The sequence below is a fragment of the Equus asinus genome, chromosome 10, assembly GCF_041296235.1.
Source record: "Equus asinus isolate D_3611 breed Donkey chromosome 10, EquAss-T2T_v2, whole genome shotgun sequence".
Classification (NCBI taxonomy): Eukaryota; Metazoa; Chordata; class Mammalia; order Perissodactyla; family Equidae; genus Equus; species Equus asinus.
In genome coordinates this window covers 13,491,860-13,506,296 of record NC_091799.1, presented here as the reverse complement: position 1 = coordinate 13,506,296, position 14,437 = coordinate 13,491,860, and the positions used below count along the sequence as shown (strand labels likewise).

Genomic DNA, 14,437 nt, shown 5'->3' with positions numbered 1-14,437 from the left:
CTTCAGGCTGTCCGCCACGCGTCCTCTCAATGTCAGGGTGTCCCAGGGTCTTCTCCATCCACTCCTCGTTTGCTGTCCCCAAAGGCAGGGCTGGAGGTCTGTCCTGCAGATGTCAGGGTCCCATCCCCCACACTCAGGAAGGATTCTGGCTGGATGTGGTTTCTAAGTGGTCCTCAGTGAAGCCAAGAGAGTCTGCCTGGCTCCCTGCAGATCCCGAGGGGAGCCCAGGCTGGGCCCCACCCTGGCTGGACAACACCAGAGGATCACACTGCATACAACAAATGCCATTATTTATTTTGATGTGTTTCCAAAAATCAAAACGTTTCAAACACAACTAAGATATAAAATACAGCATAAAATGAGATTTATACCTATTTCCCACATAAAGCAAAAAAATTTTCAGAAATTGTTTTGCCAAACCAATTAGAGCATATTCTTCTCTCCTCCCCACAAAGGCATCTACCCCCATCACAGGCACTAGCCCACTCAAGGCCAGGGGAGGCGGGGACAACCTCCAGCATCCCGGGTGACTGTCAGTGGGGACCCTCAGCCTCCTGGGGTCAATCCGAGTTTCCATAAACCGACAGGTCTTCTGAGCCAGGGCCAAGGAGGACCCGTACCCTGCCAAAGCAGTGCCACAGAGAAACTGTGAGTTGGCTGAGTGTCATTCCACAGGGCTGTGAGGCTGTGTTAATGGGGAAGGGGGTGTAGACCAAGAGACTGCCCTGCTGGGGTGGAAACACTGAGTCAGAAACTGCCCTTCACGTAGTGAGCATTGAGTGAAATAGAAAAGCCCTCTGTCCTTAAGCCGTTGCTTCACCTTATAAATACGAGGGGAGCAGGGAAGCAGGCCTTCGGGGGAGGGCTGAGGAACGTCTTGGGAGGTGCCTCCACTGGGGCTGGGTCACAAGGTGGGGTGTTGAAAGGTGCGCCACCACTCCCCTCAGATTAGGGGGTCCGGGTGCAGAGCCAGGGAGGGTCCTAAGAGCACTGGTGGGCAAAGCTGGCCTCACCCCTGCTGTATGCAGCCAACCAGGGCATGGGGCTCCCCGCCTCACCCTGGCTCCCAGCAGCCCGGGGACGGACCCCAGGCTTGCACACCTAGCTGACAAAACCAGAGAAGACCAGCTCCAAGGAAGTCCCCATTCTGAGTTTGGTCAGCCTCACCAAGTCAGTCTGCCCCCAAGAAGGATCTGGGCGCAGGACTAGTGGGAGGCAGAGATGTTCCGACTCTCCCCTCATGGCATCCGCTACAACGCAGACGAGTGGAGAACAGCCACAAGCACTCACACCCCCCAAGAAGAGAAACGCAGTATAAGGCAATGTTAGAAAACTTTAAATACAGCATAAAGATCCAATCGGTAAGGCATCACAAATTGTAAAAAGTAATTTGGGCTGCATTCAGCATAGCAAACAGACAATCTAAGCAAGCAACAGCCTCGTGAAAATGGTAAGTCATGGCTGCGCAGCCTGGGAGAAATCCCTCCAGCCAAAGGAAAGCCAGGCGGGGCACTCAGCCAGGTCGGCGCTCTGCCCACGGTGTCGGCCGTGGCTCTGCGGAAAGGTCAGGTGTGAGGTAACTGGTCTGAGAGCCCGCCGTCACTGCCCTGCCCACATTGGTGGCTGCTCCTCCTAAGCTGGCCCCACAGGAGCAGCCGAGACCAACTTGCAGGCATGCAGCCAGACCCTGGTCGGCGTGCGGGTCCCTGCGAGCTCTGGGTGGCATCCCCGAGGACTCCTAGCTCCTCCGTCCAGACCGTGAGCCGCTAAAGCTCCCGGGGTATTACCCCATAAAAAATTATGCACCAGTCCAAGACAACTTTCTGATTAATGACTTTTACCATAAACAGCAGCCTCAGTTGCCCCTCTAATACTGCCTCATTCCTTGGGTTTTGGGTTTCTCTCACAGGTTTTCGCTGTCCCCGTAAGATATTATAACGCAGGGCAGAAACAGTGTGGAAGCCACTGGTGCAGTATTAAACCAGGGAGTTTGACAGTGTTTCATGTTTGGCTGGGCCATCCCAAATCTTTTAGTAGTTTTAGCTAAAAACATAAACTTTAAAAAAAACAATAAAGAGGGAGACTGCTTTGAATGATAGACAGATGTACCTGCTCACAGTACAGCTTGAAGACCCCCCACCCCCCAAAAAAGAGAAATGAAAAGAGGACTGAGAGGCCACGCCACCACACTGCTCACCCCTCGAAGCCGAGGCCTCACCGGTGGGGAGGAGGTGCCACCGGCCAGCCGGCTCTGAATGCTCAGATGCCAGGGGATGGGTCCAGAGCAGAGTTAGCCATCAATTTTCAGGTGCCTGCAAATAAAGTTCTCAAAACATCTGTGCCTTTACCAAGGGAGGGAAGGGAAGAGGATACATAAATGCTGGCAGTTCTGTCGAATCCACCCCGAACCAGTCCTCGACGGCTACGGGTCTTAGCCAGGCAGGGAAGGGGTCTGTTACCACTCTTTCTTCTTCTCATCCATGGAGACGCCCCCAGGGCCCAGAGCCACCACCAGGAGCAAGCCTCCGATCACTGACATGGTCTGGAAGAAGTCGTACTTCAGGAAGTCGTGCATGGGCTTATAGACGGGAATGGTCCAGAAGGCGTTGAAGTACACGTTGATGGCAAACAGCCAGACGACAAGAGTCAGAGCGGCCAGCTTGGTCTTAAAACCAACGGCCACTAAAATCATCAGAGCTGTGCCCACGATGTTCTGGAGAATCTGTGTAGGTTGAAAGGTAAGAAATTCAAAGTAAATGCGAGGAAGAAGAGACATAGAGTATTTTATCAACAGGCAAGTTCCCCTGCCCCGTGTCACTGAAGTATCTGTGCCAGGGTATGCACCTAGGGGATGTGTGGAGAGGCGGCTGCTTCAGCTGGAGGCTGCATTACAAGTGGAGGATAAAAATGGGAAATGGTGGGAGCAACAGGTAAAGCAGCACTTTGAGGCAGAAAAGGTCTGGAGAAGATGAAAAGCAAATCTCCAATTAACAGGCTGTGATCTACCAAGACGCTGGTGGACCTCTAAGCCAGAGCAACACTCCCCAGAGCTTCTCAGAACCCACCTCTCCCCTCCCCAAGCACCAGGAGCCCCTCCTGGGAACACTGCCTGGCCAGGGTGCAGTCAGATAAAGACATGCTCCGTAAGCTCCTGGGGTCCAGGACAGAACCTTCTTCCACTCTGCACCACCCCAATACCTGGCATGCAAAAAGTACATGAAAGGGGCCAGCCCAGTGGTGCAGCAGTTAAGTTTGCACGTTCGGTTAAGTGCGCACGTTCCGCTTCTCAGCAGCCCGGGGTTTGCCGGTTTGGATCTCGGGTGCGGACATGGCACCACTTGGCAAAAGCCATGCTGTGGTAGGCGTCCCATGTATAAAGTAGAGGAAGAGGGGCATAGATATTAGCTCAGGGCCAGTCTTCCTCAGCAAAAAGAGGAGGATTGGCAGTAGTTAGCTCAGGGCTAATCTTCCTCAAAAAAAAAAAAAGTACACGAAAAAGGTACACATGGAAGGAAGGAAAGAATAAGAGGAATCTTTGTAGTGAACCTTGGTCGACAGCCTGGAGAGCCAGCACACTGGGCACCAGGGTCTTCCAGCGAGGTCAGGGAAATTCGGGACTTAATTTGTCGGAAAGGCAGCTTCTTGGCATACAAGAGCTTGACAGTCTTCTGTTTCTTTTAATAGGATCAAAAGGTTTGCTTCCTTTGAGCCAACTCATTCCAAGTGGCCCCTTGGCTATGCTTAGTACACAGCGAGGAAAGAGAGGGGGCAGAGCTGGGAGAGGCGGCACCCGTTCTAGGACAGGAGACCAGAATCGAGTAAGCAAGCTGGAATACTTACCGAGAAGAAGCTGGCGTCAAAGTGAAGGAGGGTCATGAACATCAGGACCAGCAGGACCCTGCCTCCGAGCTGCATGTACTGTTTGGGGGAGCTCTCGCGCATGGTGGGGACGCCCGCGAACATGCTCTTCCCCTCAGACCGGGACTCCGCCAAGAGCAGCAACAAGCCTCCTCCCAGAGCCAGGTTCCTGAGGAAGAGAAATTCGCTAAGGCTCATGGGGCACTACAAGTGCCCGTCAGACCAGATGGGGACACCCTGCTGCAAGCACATCCCTTACTCCACGCTCCAAGCAGGACCAGGCGGGCCTGAGTCAACAGGAGCACAGACCCAGGTCACACCCACACAAAGCCTTACAGGACTGAAGACACAGGTGTGTCCTCACCCCAAACCGTGACGGGGAATCTGAACACATGTGGAACCCAGACCTAGTCTCGGCTTTACTGTGGACCAGCTGGGTGCCTGTGAGCAAGCGTGTTTTCACCGGGACCCGCTCCTGACCTCGTGAAACGTGGAGTCGGGAGAGGAGACTGCTTTCTCACTAGTGCTCTAGGCGCCCTGGGTGGGGCGGACAAGGTTCTGCCAGTATCCGCTACAGAGTCTAAGAAGCGCAGTTTGGACCCAAAGAAGTTTATTCCAACCGACAGTTACTAAGTTTAGAGACATGAGGAAAGCACACTAAACTCACCAACCAGGACGCACCTACCTCATCAGAAACTTCAAGTCCCATAAAATGCTGTAGGCAATTGTCTGAAGGGAACACAGGAGAGAGAAACTTGAGTCCCAGCGTTTTCAAAGGAATTTCTATTTCTATAGAACTAATAGCATTAGGCAGTTTTTCCAATATAAGTGAGAAGAGAAGATACACAAAACCACGTTAGGACACTGATGACAGGTGCAAGGTCAGCAGCTCGGCTCCGCATGTCCCAGAGCATGCAGGGGGGGCCCCGGCCCTGCTCATCAAGCACCCGCTCGATGGCAGCTGTGCCCCAGGGTGCTTGGAGAACACGGTGGGCTGAGACCACCAATCTAGACTGAAATGTCATGCGTTAAACATTTCATCTGAAGGGCTGGGTATTCTTCTTTATGAAGTAAAACGATAACAAGATAGTTTCCTGGCTGTGGCCAAACCTGTGATTTGCCTCCTTGTCAAAGGAAACTCAGAGAAGTGGCAAAAGGTGGGCCCAGTTCCCAGAGCTTGGCCCCTGCTTGGGCACCATCCTCTCCAGCCCGCTTGGCTGCCCACTTCTCCTGAGCTTGCCCTGATGAAAATCGAGTGATTTCTCAGAAGGGAAGATGGGTTCCAGGCAGAGACACAGAGGACTGCAGGGGCGAGATGCTGAGTCCTCACAATGCCTTTCCGGCTCTGCTCCAGCCGGAGGCAGGAACAGCGAGGCCCCCACCACGCCGTGTCTACCTGCAGCGCGATGATTCCGAAGAGCCCGAAGCAGGCGTACTGCACGAAGTTCCTGCTCAGCACCAGGATGCAGCCAGCTGGAAAGGAGAGGGCACAGGTCAGGGGACACAGCCACAGCACCTGCAGCTCACCTGGCCTTCTGGTGCAGCAGCAGCCCAACTGGCTACCCCAAGCAAAAAGCAACTTCTGGGAGAACTAGCGATAGGCACGACCACACAAGAGTCAACCGGACCTGACGTGTCAAAAGCACTGGGCTTCTAAGTGGATCCCTTGCTGCAGAGAACGGGCCATCTCCCAGAGTGGGCTGTCCGTCAGAGGCTCTGCTGTGGAGAGCTTCAGGACGGCTGAGAAGCGCAAGTCCCCTTCCTGCCCCATGTGTACAGGAGGGAGGACTGCCACCAGAAGACGGTGGTCAAGAGCAGGACAACGAGGCCAACACGTGCCACGTGCCAGCCTAACGCTCTCCGTCCTGTTCACCTCTATTGATACTTCCCAGAAACCTCTCTTTTTGGCTGCCTGGGCCCCACACTGGCCCAGCCAGGTCGCCCAGTGGCCACCATCTCCTGCTCCAGGCCCTTAAAAGCAGGGACTGTATCCTTAGCCCAGGGCTGAACACACAGCACCACCCAGATGCTTGCAGAACCAACGCCCAGGCCTGGCAGGCTGCCCTGGAAAGGAGGCAAGGGGAGCAGACAACTGTCCCAGGAGACCTCCAGCTCACATGCAGCCTCCCCACCTCTAATGGTCGGCACTTTGGCCGTGGGGTTGACACAGGGCCACTCACTCAGCTGTCCAAGCAAGTTGAGGAACACGAAGGAGGAGGCCAGCAGGTAGCCACAGTTCCAGGTGCTGTCGATGTAGTCCCGCTGCTCGCTCCACTGGAACCACATGCGGATGCCGTCCTCCAGGAAGGTGCTGATCAGGCAGAGGCGCGCCACGTGAGGGAGGTACTGCTTCGTGACCCGGAGGAACTGCAGGCCACAGAAACCCCTGGGTAAGGAGGATGCCGCAGGGACACCAGACCCTGGCCAGGCGCTTGCTGGGCAGGGCCCGGGGGCACTCTCAGCACCTGCTCCCAGCACGCCCTGCAGGCCTGCATGTATGACAACCCAAGCATCAGTCCCGGAGACGGACGACTCAGCGCTGGGCTGTCCGGCTCAGACCCCACAAGGCGACAGACATGACACTCTCCTATGATCTCAGCAGACGCGTAGGAGGCATCTGCAGTTGTCAAACATGGAATTGCCACAAGACACCCAGCGTCTATGCTCAGTCAAGGGTGTGAGCAAATCAGAATCACTGCATGACAGGCTGAAAAGGCCCTCTGAGATCATCTAGTCCAGAGTTTCTCCACCGTGGCACACCTGCACTTGGGCCCGGGGCAGTCTTTATCGTGGGGGTGTCCTGCACCCAAGGGTGTTTAGCGTCATCCCTGGCCTCTACCCACTAGACGCTATCAGCAGTGCCCTCCAACTGTGACAACCAAAACCGCCTCCAGACACTGCTGCATGTGCCCTGAGGGACAAAATCGCCTGCCCCCATTGAGAAGCCTCGATCTAGTCCAGCCTCTCATTTTATAATGGGCAAACTGCAGCCGAGCGGAGAGGGCTCACCCAGAGCTGCGCCGATGCGGCCCGCTGGTCACACACGCCTGAGCCTGTGGCCTCCCAGCCACCCAGTGATGCTCAGGGCCCCTCCAGATGGAACAGGGCTGGGCGCTCTCTTGAGACAATGGTCTACTTAGGTGACAGCAGGGGTCCCAAGCCCAGAGGGCCTTGGGGTTGGCCAAACGGTAAGCTCACATGTTCGCACTTATCCAAAATATCCGGAGCAGCGAGAGGACAGGCCAGGCCCTGGCCAGCACGTGTGTGCAGGCAGGAATGACAGTGCATCTCCCAGCCCCACAGAGTTCCCCTCCGGAAACTCAAGATCGCACTCAGGCAACTGCGTGTGTTCAACAGCTGTGAGCAACACAGGGAGCTGGTGTGGCGGATGGCTAGGAAGCTCTGGGAGTTTTTAAAAACCCGTGCAGCCCAAAGCAAATGAAAACCAGGCGAACAAATGGGATGGACAGCTGTTTCAACAGCAATGAAACTCCAGCGTGAGAAATCCCTGGCAAACGTCAGAGGGAAAAGCACACGGACAACGTCCTCCTGCTCCAGCGAATTCAGCCATTTCTGATGGCCTTATTACGAGACAAATATTCAGGTCAAACTGAGGGACAAATGTCCTTCTGGTGTACCCCACGCACCTTCTCTTACCAATCACTCACAGCTGAGATACAAAGGGAAGGCAATCCTGCGATACCTGAGGACACAGATGACCTCTGGGGAAGACCAGGACCCCTCACGTGAGTGATGTGTCAGGACACGAGAGTCTAAAGGGCATCGTGAGACAGTCAAATCAATGTCACAATCCCTTTTAGGGCTGATTAAACCTATTGCTGGAATAAATGAAGGCATATTTAAGACTGGTTCTTAATTTTTGGCATTTTGAAAAGTTTCTTTAAAGTCCTAGAAACTGCTGAAGCTGTCGGTCATGGTTACTGAGCCTCTGGTTATTTAATCTTTTTTTCTTTTTTTTTGAGGAAGATTAGCCCTGAGCTAACTGCTGCCAATCCTCTTTTTTTTTCGCTGAGGAAGACTGGCCCTGAGCTAACATCTGTGCCCATCTTCCTCTACTTTATATGTGGGCGCCTACCACAGCATGGCTTGCCAAGCAGTGCCATGTCTGCACCTGGGGTCAAACCGTTGAACCCCGGGCCTCCAAAGCGGAACCTGCCCGCTTAACCGCTACGCCCCTGGGCCGGCCCCTGGTTATTTAGATAAACCTTTAGTTCCTCTCCTTTGGCTCAGTCAGCACAGAGAACGCCCCTCCCCCTCTGATGAGACTGGCTCTCCTGGAGGGAGGAAGAGATTACAAGCCAGGAGTCATTCTCTTCAAATCCATTGAGCTAGAGGCCAAAGGTGTGGATTCTGTGCCTTGACCCCTACTGAAGCGGTGGGTGGCAGACGGCACAATGAGAGACAGACTGATGCCCAGTCAACCAGGTGGGTACAAGAGCTGACACACAGGCTGAGGTGGAGGCCCCATGCTCTCGCCCTGGCTCTGACACCCACCAGCCAGTGCGCTGTGTGACTGAGGGCAAGCTGAGTTACCTTTGGGGGTCTCTGCTCTCCTTCTACAAAGTGAGGACAGCTGGATTAACGGTTGTTGAGATTTTTTCCAACTTTAATAAGCAGAGGAGAAAAGGGAAGGAGAAAGGACCTTGTTTCAAAATAAAGAGGTCCTCAATATTCCTACATGAATTCTGGAGTCCATGCAGAGACAAACACAGGAAGTACGCACACTCGGTGTGAACACACACTCGTGCATCAGATTAGGACATCCTGGGACAGCTGATGCCACACAGCCTCCCATTTCTGCCTCACGGCCCAAATGCTTTGACACGCCCAGCAGCGGTGTCATCACCCCATTCGATGAGGAGAAAGCCACCTCCTTGGCTCGAATGTGATGGCCTTAGTGCCGGGGCCCAGCCGAGAGACCCTGGCAATAACCAGGCCTTGCCTGGATGTCTACACTTGGGGAGAAGCAACAGCGAGGGTGGCAGAGCTGCACAGGAAGCTGCAGACTCAGAGACTGGAGCCAGGGCAGGACTCCCGGGGGAGGGTGACCCCAAAAGGCAGTGCAGAGACAGGCGGCGGCGGTGTTCTGACTTGCCTCCAAATTGGCGCTGGGAGCTGCTCACTCCCAAGTCTGCCCCATGGCTGTGCTCACCAGAGTGGAGCAAACAAGCCCGGGCCCACGGAGCTGTGGTCTACGCCACCTCAGCTAAAAGCAGCTCGGTGAACACACTCATTTGCTCTGCAGCGCAGCCCGCGAGCCGGCTGGGTGTTCAAAAGCCTCCGCAATGAGTCTGTGCTCTTAATTTGAGCGTCTGGGTCAAGAGGATTAAAGAGCAACAGAGAGAATCTTGCCTTCAGATGGGTAAGTCACCCCTCCCTCCCGTGCAGACATGCCCACGAGACAGACGGGATTTGTACTCTGAACTAAGCAGTTACCTGATTTTCCAAGTCAAATGTGGGCTAGGTATCAGGTGGACTGTTTGATAAATCAGGCCGGCCCAGAGCCTTTTAAACCAGCCACCTCTAATGAGCATCTATGTGGACTGAACACAAAAGAAAAAATCTGTTTAATAACGCGAGACCCGGCCCAAGTTTCATCTTATTCCCTAAATGCGTTTTGGTCACAACGGTTCAGACTTGGCCACTGAAGCCACAACATGCCACTTTAGACAGCGTCCCAAAGCCAGTGTCTCCTCAGGACAGAAGAGCCCCCGAATCAGGCATCCAGGTGCGCCTGAGGGCCAGGAACAGCCACCTGCCAGGCGCTGGAGCTACACCAGCATCTGGCACGCGCCACAGGCCCTGGGGGCGGGGGGCTGCCTGCCGCCTATGCCCGCTGCGAGCACACCGCCCACGACTGCCACTCGCGGGAGACACGTGGAGGAGACGCCGAGTGAGGGGCCTGCAGGAGGTGGCGAGGACATGGTCAGTCACTCTATGGGGCAGGCCTCCCAAGGGAACCTCAGAGGACCTCACAGTCAAGATGATCCGCATCACAAGCAGTGACAGCATCTGAGCAACTTGAGAAATATGGAAAGCTGAGATCTGTCTACAAGGGTTATTATTTTAAAGAACTGAAGGGGATTTAAGAGACATAATCACACCCATGCTGAGATGTAACTGGGAATACAATGACCATGTCACACAGCACACCACAGAAAAACCTACCTTCTCTTAGCATCCCAGACAAGAGGAACTGAGGAAAGCAGTCTGCAGGGCTTGGTTAATGAGAACTCTGAGCAAGAGAAAAAGGCAGCTCAGCTCCCTTGACCACCGAGGACTGGGCCTGCCCTTCTCAAGGGCCAGCTCAAGTGCACACATCCCAGGAACTGGGGACTTCCCTCACATCAGGCTGAGTCGGGGCTGGTGCAAGGCTTCAGTGACTCACACGTGTGCGTCCACAGGACGCAGAACTCCAAGTCTCCCTGGGGGCTGCTGTAGCTTCACGCTGCCCCTCAAGGTAAGCTGCAGAGACGGCCTGGCTGGCTCTACTAAGAACCCCTGTGTGACAAGGGGCCTAACCGCAGGAGAGCAGCAACGGGCCCCACGGAAGAGGACACGGCTGCGCCTCACCTTCCGGGAGAAACCTCGCTAACCACAGTCTCCTCCGCGTCTCCACCCCACTCCCCAGAAGAGGCGCGGCTTCCCTTAACCTGCTGCGCAGCCCGGCAAGCAGGGACGGGTGAGTCAGCTCCTCTGTGCCCTCTCTCCCCACCCGGGGCTCGGGGCAAGCAGCCCTTCAAGGGGGCAGGGGTGACAGAGCAGAGGAACAAGAGGAAAATGCTCAGAACCCTCCACTGTCACCGGAACCCTACCCACACCCACGTGCCGTTAACCCAGAGTCCTCACACCTGTGGCTACAGAGCCTGGTTCAGTGCCTGTCAGGGCCATCCGACCTACCCAACATGAGACCAGAGGCCAAGGGAGCTCCTGGGGGTGACAGCTCCCAGGACTTGCTCTGTCATGCGAAAGGACAGGTAAAAATACCAAAGGCCACACTGGAGAGCAAGGCCCCACACAGCTTATCTGTCACCTTAGTGATGAGCCAGCAGGCAGAACCCATTAAGTGCTAACACTCCTATTTACCGGGGTAAATGTGCGGGGAAGCAACAGCGTGCAGACTGGCAGCGAGAGCCAGCTGCAGAGCACAGACGTAACTTTGGATTGCTGAGTTCATTGGTCCCTGGCCCCTTCCGCCCCGCTCTCAGATGGCTTCCGAATGCCGAGCGCCCACAGAGAGCACTCTCAGCAGTTTCCCCAGCGCCTGGCTTCCAGGGAGCAGGATACTGTCCCTGGCTGCCCAAGGCAAGGGGTTTGATGCCAGAGACGCAGCTCGGGAGGAGCCTTTCCCTCTGACGGCGTACCCCGTGCTCTCGCCTCTGCAGACCTGAAGGAAAGGCTGCAGCATGGCCAAGCAGCCAGGGGCCCAGCCTGTGGGGTACCAAGACGTAGGCTCAAAACTTCAGCCCGCCACGTGCCGTGCAAGACCACAGTGAACCTCCCTCCTGGCATCGCAGGTGCAGACGCTGTGGCCAACCTCACACAGTCCGGAGGGTGACTGGGGGACCAGGTCCAGTGCTGGCACATTAAAGGTTCAGTCTTATTGTCACAACCATTCAAGGATGCACAGGCCTTTTTAAGTCCTGCCCTCAGCAGCCCAGACTTTCTGGTCAAATCCTGTCACTTCATTTTTGCTTTTGTTTTCTGAAGGTTAGAAAAAATGGACCTGTCAGATTATCTGATCAGTGACTTCAATGATCTTTCCCCATTCCCTCCAAATTAGATAATTTTCATTTTAAAAGCCTGGATGCTCAGCACCTTCATTATTGGCAGCTTTGTTTTAATATTATGTAGATAAATGTCAAAAACAAAAGCGCCACGCCAGCTTGGCCAGGTTTTGTCCACAGGAAGCTGTCACTCTGGCTCTGCACCCATTATCTGCCCGTGTCTTCCTCCTGCGCCAAGCTGCCTGTGGAAGGAGGGCTCCTAACTTGGGCTGTGAAGAGCACGAGGACCGATGCCCTCCCGAGTTGCCCACAAAGGGACATGTAAGTGTCTGCTGACATCCTCTGCCACCACCAAGGTGGCCCTGGTGCAGACAAACTGGCAGCAGGAACCTGTGCTGCCTGACAGACACGGCACAGCCAGCGCTGGTTTTGTGTGTTTTAGGCAGCATGCCCTTTTACAGTGAGAGTGCTTGCCCCTCCATCTGTGCCAGAAGAGGAGCACCAGGCCTGAGCAGCACGCTGTCTGTGGCACTGGCCGCGAGGTCAGGCCTGGGTTGTCTCCCAGCGCCGTGGCCCCAGGCCAGTCCGCGAGCCTCAGCCGGCCTCGCCTTCCTTCCCCATGGTAACTTGGTGCAGGCCGACCCTGTGTCCCCCAAGGGTCTTCCCAGTTCCAAGATTCTGCTTCTTTCACTTAAAACACACAAAATGAATGGAGAAGAAGAAGGGACGATTACATGAACTTTACATGAGATTGTGAACTTTTTTTCAGTCGGAGAGTTTATCATTTGACAGTTGGCCGCAGTCTGCCTGGAGACATTTTATCTAGATTTGGTTATGAAATTCACTTGCAAAACCAGGGTTTTCTAGGCCGAAGAGCAAGTATATGTAGCTCTCATGGCTCCCTCGGCTGAAAGGAGCCATCATCTTAGAGAGTTGCTACTTGGGGAAATAAAATTGGGTCACTAAAATTATGTCAATGAAAACTAACAAACAAAGAAGACCTACTTGGTTCTTGAGAGCTTTCAATACGAACTTTTAAATTGTGTCTGTAAACACAAAATCACGACCTTAGGAAAACTATTTCTTCAAGCTGATAGACTTTTTTCCTCTCAAACTGGTTTTAAAGTATTAGCCCAGAGGAAGGTGGTGCACTGAGAACCCAATTCTGAGGCCACACAAAAAGACATCACCCCTCAAGGGGAACAAGAGAAAATCTCGTTCACCAATAACTCATTAGAAAATACTCATTTTTTCAAGTCACACACACACACACAAACACAAACACAAACACACACACGCTTTCCAGTAAGCCCAGCCTCGGAGTATGATGACTCAACAGCACCCCCATAAAAATTAAAAATTTAACCTCATTACATTGAACTCAGGCAAAGCCACAAGCACATGAAATGAACCAAGGAAAGACCTACAGCTGGGCCAGACCGACCTGCCTGCAGGGATAAGGCTGCTAATTTGTAGACATAACGGGATACTCTTAGAAGTAAAAGGCACACAGCTAAATAACTATCACCAAGTCTTTTTGCCAAGTTCAACCAAAAGAGAGTTTGGAGCTCTGTCCTCTCCTCTTTCCAGGATGATTCTGTCCATCTAGTTTTTGAATACCTTTAACAATGACTCAACCACCTGTTTCCAGGGCTTCCCTGTCGCTCAGAATGCCACCTGTACACTTCTGGAAGCAAAAAACCCCAAGAAGATAGGCTTCCCCTCCTCCCAGATTTGTGTACAGATAAATACCCATTCAATTCAGTCCCAGGGCAGAGTCCAAAGAGGGAGAGAAAATGCAGGGAGGGTCAAAGGGACCCCATGAGTCCAACATCTGGGAAAGAGAAAACAAAAAGTGCTGTGGCTTTCTGCCCTTGGGGGGCATACCAGGGCGCCCCCTCTCCTCTGGGAGGACCCCCAGGCCTCCAGTCTGATCAACCCCTGTCCAGGATCAGAGCTCCCCACCCCGCCTCCTAAGAGTGCCCAGTAAAAGGAAGAGCGTGTGGGAGCACCCCAACATTTCAGAATGGCGAGGACGCTACTCAAGCACCCCAAGACTCTGGCCGCCTTCTCAGGAGGCAGCCCCTCAACCCCTCATCCCCCAGGAGGGCCCAGGCCGGGCTGGGGGCCCGAGCGCACCGAGCGGGGGGCCCAGAACACAGCCCAGCTCTGATGGGGGAGCGGCGACCAGGCAGGCGGGGCCCGCAGCCCGGGTCTGGGGGTGCCCCGGGCCGGCCCACGAGCCCAGCAGGGAGCACCTCCGGGGGGGGGGGAGGGGGCGCGATCCCTCGGGGCAGCGGGAGGGGGAGGGCTCGGCCCAGGCCTCGGACGGCCTGCGGGCGGGGGCCGGGGCCGGGGTGCGGGCCGGTCGGGGCCCGGGGGGCGGTCGGGGCAGGGGGTCCTGGGGGGTTCGGGGAAGGGGGCTCCGGAGAGAGGGGTCTTGGGGGAGGGGGTTCGGGGGAGGGGGCCTGAGGGAGGGCCCGGCCGGGCCCGCAGGCCGCACCTGGTCGGCGAAGTCCTCGGCCGTGCCCATCAGGTCGTTGTGGCCCATGGCGGCGGCGGGAGACTCGGCTCGCTCGCTCGCTCGCTCGGCGCTCCGCCCGTCGGCGCCCGCGCCCGCTGCGGCCTCCACAGGAAGTGCCCGGCGCCCGGCCTCGCTCCGCGTCGGCGGCTCCGGTGGCTGCCACGTAGGCCAAGCCTTAAAGGGGCCGCGCCGCCGGGCCCGCCCCGGCCGCGCCTTAAAAGGGCCGCGCACCGCCCGCCGCCACCGCCGCCTCACCCGCCGCGTTCTCCGGTCCCGCCCACCGCACGCTCTGGCCCCGCCCGCCGCG

General features: G+C 55.4%; 1 protein-coding gene across 1 annotated transcript; it reads right to left on the bottom strand.

Annotated features, from left to right (window-relative positions):
* Nucleotides 1-273: 273 nt before the first annotated feature.
* SURF4 (surfeit 4) lies at nucleotides 274-14,399 on the bottom strand. Its single transcript, XM_044778461.2, has 6 exons — nucleotides 14,110-14,399; nucleotides 6,039-6,225; nucleotides 5,255-5,331; nucleotides 4,544-4,587; nucleotides 3,841-4,027; nucleotides 274-2,722 (listed from the first exon to the last, which is right to left on the bottom strand). Exons 1-6 carry the CDS (start codon nucleotides 14,155-14,157, stop codon nucleotides 2,456-2,458), a joined length of 810 nt encoding a protein of 269 aa, XP_044634396.1. The 5' UTR covers nucleotides 14,158-14,399; the 3' UTR covers nucleotides 274-2,455.
* Between the last annotated feature and the right edge of the window lie 38 nt (nucleotides 14,400-14,437).

What these genes read in the sequence shown, in the direction of transcription:
- SURF4 (XM_044778461.2), bottom strand. Translation starts at nt 14,157, where the DNA reads ATGGGCCACAACGACCTGATGGGCACGGCCGAGGACTTCGCCGACCAG. An exon ending in GACTTGAAGTTTCTGATGAG is followed by an intron (nt 4,028 to 4,543) that starts GTAGGTGCGTCC and finishes TCTCTTCCTCAG; the next exon opens with GAACCTGGCTCTGGGAGGAG. An exon ending in TTGACGCCAGCTTCTTCTCG is followed by an intron (nt 2,723 to 3,840) that starts GTAAGTATTCCA and finishes CAACCTACACAG; the next exon opens with ATTCTCCAGAACATCGTGGG.